The sequence below is a fragment of the Bombina bombina genome, chromosome 6 (genome assembly GCF_027579735.1).
Source record: "Bombina bombina isolate aBomBom1 chromosome 6, aBomBom1.pri, whole genome shotgun sequence".
Classification (NCBI taxonomy): domain Eukaryota; kingdom Metazoa; phylum Chordata; class Amphibia; order Anura; family Bombinatoridae; genus Bombina; species Bombina bombina.
In genome coordinates, this window is record NC_069504.1 from 788,967,301 (window position 1) to 788,971,821 (window position 4,521).

Consider the following 4,521-nt stretch of genomic DNA (forward strand, 5'->3'; position numbering starts at 1 on the left):
GAGGTGTCCACAATTGAGGTCCGCTGTTTGTTACTGGTTGCCTCCTGAAATACTGCCTTGTAATTGAGTCCCATGAAACAGTTTGCTGAGCCAGTTGAATGCTACACGCTGAGACTGCAGAGTGGTAGGACTGCGTGCTTACTTCCTGGTTGGTCACATGTGCGTCTGTGATCCAATGCCTTATTTATATAAGCATATATATTTATATTTAAGATTGTTACCCTTTGCTGGGCTACTTACCCCCTCCGCTGTGCTTAGGTTCTGTGTTGTGTAAGACATCATCAGAACGGGGCTCCCATTGGAGCCTATGGAAGTGCGCTCGCATTGCACCTAACTCATAATACCAGTGCACATTTGTGTGCGCTGGTATTACAAAGTAGAGAGCAAATGTCGCTTTAGCAAAAGCGATCTTTTGCGCTTCACTTTAATCTGGCACAAAATGTTTAATTATGTATAGTAAATACTTTGTTTTGTTCCCATTTTCTGTAATTTTATTAAAAAATAATATTAAAATGTAATTATTACAAATATGTTGGGCTTTCCAATTCCATTCCATTGCCAGTGCACACGCTAGACTTAAAGGGACACTAAACCCAAAAAAATTCTCTCATGATTGAAGTAGAGAATGCAATTATAAACAACATTCCAATTTACTTCTATTATCTAATTTGCTTCATTCTTTAGATATCCTTTATTGATGAAATTGCAAAGCACATGGGTGAGCCAATCACACGAGGCATCTATGTGCAGCAACCAATCAGCAGCTACTGAGCCTATCTAGATATGCTTTTCAGTAAATTATATCAAGAGAACGAAGCAAGTTAGATAATAGAAGTAAATTAGAAAGTTGTTTAAAACTGCATGCTCCTTCTAAATCACGAAAGAAAAAATGTGGGTTTCATGTCCCTTTAACATTTCTATATTGCACACAGTCACTTTAGTGTCCTATTTAAAACTGTCCCTAATTGGCTTCAGTAGGTAAGGAAACCTAGGTTACAAAATGGCAGTGTCCCACTACTTTATCGACACAAAAATTAAAAAAAATACTATAGATTATTCCCAGACTATTCCATTTGCTTTAAATATATAATTATATTTAGCATTTATTCAGTATGTAATGCCCTTTAACAGTCAGGTGTATTTGAACTACCACACAATTTTAAATAGAAAGTAACAATTTTAAAAAAGGTAAAAGTTGTTGACGCAGATTCAATAAAGCTTGATTGTTAAATTAAATGTTATAGCTAGATACGTCTGCACATTTTGATAAAGGATAAATGACCAAGTTGCCTGTTTAAGGTCCCTGAAGTTCTAGATGATAGGATGAACAAATGAATATCAATATCTTGTGAAATTATTATTATTTTTTTCCATTTTAGACCTTGTATATAGCACTGTTTTGAAATACATTTTGTTGACTTAATTTTTTTAATTGTATCCTTCGAGGCCTAATTTGTCACTTGCTGATAAGCACATATCTCACTGATTTATTGGTGGTCAGTAATATAACTCATAAGCGTAAAAATATTTTTTCCCCAAAGTAAGGAATATCTATTTTGTTAAAAAAAAAAAACGAAAGAAATTAGTTCATTTTAAAATGTTGTTTTAGTACAAAGAAAAAGAATAACATTAATTGTTGAAGCTTATCCGTTTTGTGTCATTGTTGGAAGTTTATCATTTTAGTAAATTGTTAATAAGCAACTGTGGTCCATTCTAGATTTAAAAACTTACAATATGATTATAACCTACTAGGAATCCATATCATTGTCTTCTTTATAGCCATCTTTATATCTTTATTCCTTAGACTGTATATCAGGGGGTTAATTGTGGGGGTCACTGCTAGATAAAGCACTGCAAATATTTGGTCCAAGTCTTCTGAGTTTTCTGAAGGTGGGCTCATGTACATGCAGAGAAGGGTTCCATAGAACATGAAAAGGACACTAAGGTGGGCTGTGCAGGTGGAGAAAGCTTTTTGTCTCTTTCCTGTGGAATGCATTGTTAAAATGTTGGCTACTATTTTGGAATAGGACATTAGAATGAGCAGAAAGGGACAAAGACCCATGATCAAGGCCTCTATGTATATCATTGTTTGAAATTCTTTAGTGTCCCCACAAGATATCTTAGTTAGGACTTTAATATCACAGAAAAGTTGGTTAATATGTTTTGGGCCACAGAAAGATAAATAAGATGCAAAAATTGTAACAAAAAGTGAATTACCATAGCCACATATCCAGCTGCCTGTAACAAGTAAGATACAGTTCATCTTTCTCATAACAAGCATGTAATATAACGGTTTACATATAGCAACGTAACGATCATAGGCCATTGCAGTTAACAGTAGAATTTCTGTGCAAGCCATGGATGTGAAAAAGTATAATTGGACAAAGCAACCAGTGAACGAGACTCTGATATTCCCAGTAATAAAAATATCCATCAGTTTTGGAACAGTGACTGATGTATATGAGGCATCTACAAAGGATAGATTGCTCAGGAAGAAATACATAGGTGATTGTAGGTGCGGATCTATATTAGTCACAGCAATTATCAAAATGTTCCATGATAGACAAATCAAGTAAAGCAAGAAAAATAAAATAAACAGAAAATGTTTCCCATAAACATGTGAAAATGCTGTAATGTAGAAATCTGTATCATAGGTGTGATTGTCCATCTGATTGAAGGGTCTCATCTTGATGTCCTGTGGTTAAATTCCATACTTATGTAGCTTACAATGTATAGATGAAATCATTTTATTTCACTTATCGTTGCTTTACATCTGAAATATTGTTATTAACAACACGTTATACAAAACTGTTATGTCATGCATGCAAAAGAGAAGCTGCTAAATGTAATGTGATGATTCAGAAATGGTAAACAATTTTAAACAAATTTGCAATTTGTTTCTATTACTAAATATCCTTCATTCTCTTAGTATTCTTTGTTGAAGGAGCAGCAATGCACTGCTCGGAGCTAGCTTAGAAGAACAGGTAAATCAATAACAAGAGGCATATGTGTGGATCCAACGATCAGCAGCTAGCTTCAAGGAGTGAATTGCTGCTCCTGAGCCTACTTAGATATGCTTTTCAACAAAAGATACCAAAAGAACTTATCAAATTAGATAATAGAAGTAAACTTGAGTGTCTGAATCATGAAATGAGAATTTGGGTTTTGTTTCCCTTAAATTAGAGATAACATGTCAATATATAATGTGAGAAAGGATTACAGGGGAAAAGGGAATAGAAGATATATGTTTATATATATATATATATATATATATATATATATATATATAAAAAACAAAAGAAGTACAGGACAAATGGCTACTATAAATGTGTTCTTTCTATGCAAAAAATAATTTAGAAAATTGATTTTGAAATGGTGCAGACCCTATATCAAATATATTCATCAACAAACTACAAGAAGAGAACAAGGACCAACAAAAAATTACAAATAGAGGAAACAATCTTACGCTAAAGTATATTAATTAAAGAAGATATATGAAATAAATCTCTGACCAGTATAATCACAGTAAACAATAAATGTTTTATTAATAGTCAAGAAAAAATTCCTAAATATCCAAAACGTAGCAGTAAGCTAAACTATCAGATAACTGTTAACGCTTGCAGACCTACTCAACAGAGAGCTCTGGAGCAGATTACCCCCCCTCTCCAAGTCAACTCAGTAGTAAGCAATAGTAATAATATTCATGCTGCTCTGTATAATGATTTTGAGGATAGATAGACCAGCAACCGGCACTAATAAAAGGTTCCTGTGCACTAGGATTGTACACATTCTGCACACGCCTATATATAGACTGGATGCTACGGGCCCCCCCCCAGCACTTGAGTCCGGACTCCGGGTGCCCCTGCAACCTACTCAGAAATGTGAAAGCTTCCTCTAAGAACTTTAAAGTCCCATTTTTTTTAACTTTTTAAAAATGAAATAAGGATACGTAAACCTTAATGAATACAAAAGCCAAAACTAGTTTACACCAGGCATTTGTGTTACTCAGCAGCTCAAAATTAACATCAACAATATAAACACATCATTATTATTATTATTATTATTATCGGTTATTTGTAGAGCGCCAACAGATTCCGCAGCGCTATAAACAAAGGGGGAGTACAACAAAACAATTATAGGGTAGAAGGCCCTGCCAAGAGTTGCACTGTTGTAGTCAGCTCTTAAGAAGGTGATCTACAAACAGCTGGACTTTTAGGCTTACATGCTAAGAGGGTTCAGGGGATTGCAGTGGAGGAGAGGAACTGGTATTAGGAAAGGTTAGCGTAGGTTGTATGCGTCCCTGAACAGTAGAGTCTTTAGGGAGCACTTGAAGCTTTTAAAACTAGAAGAGAGTCTTGTGGAGCGAGGCAGAGAGTTCCACAAGATGGGAGCCAGTCTGGAGAAGTCCTGTAAACGGGAGTGTGATGAGGTGACAAGAGAGGAGGAGAGTAGGAGGTCATGAGCTGAGCGAAGGGGACGGGAGGGAGAGTATCTGGAGACAAGGTCTGAGATGTAGGGGGG

The 4,521-nt window shown here is 35.3% G+C and overlaps 1 protein-coding gene across 1 annotated transcript; it reads right to left on the reverse strand.

The window, feature by feature from the left end:
- Positions 1-1,738: 1,738 nt before the first annotated feature.
- LOC128664627 (olfactory receptor 13C9-like) lies at positions 1,739-2,686 on the reverse strand. Its single transcript, XM_053719442.1, has one exon. The coding sequence runs from the start codon at positions 2,684-2,686 to the stop codon at positions 1,739-1,741; it is 948 nt and encodes a 315-aa protein (XP_053575417.1).
- Positions 2,687-4,521: the final 1,835 nt, after the last annotated feature.

What these genes read in the sequence shown, in the direction of transcription:
- LOC128664627 (XM_053719442.1), bottom strand. Translation starts at nt 2,686, where the DNA reads ATGAGACCCTTCAATCAGATGGACAATCACACCTATGATACAGATTTC.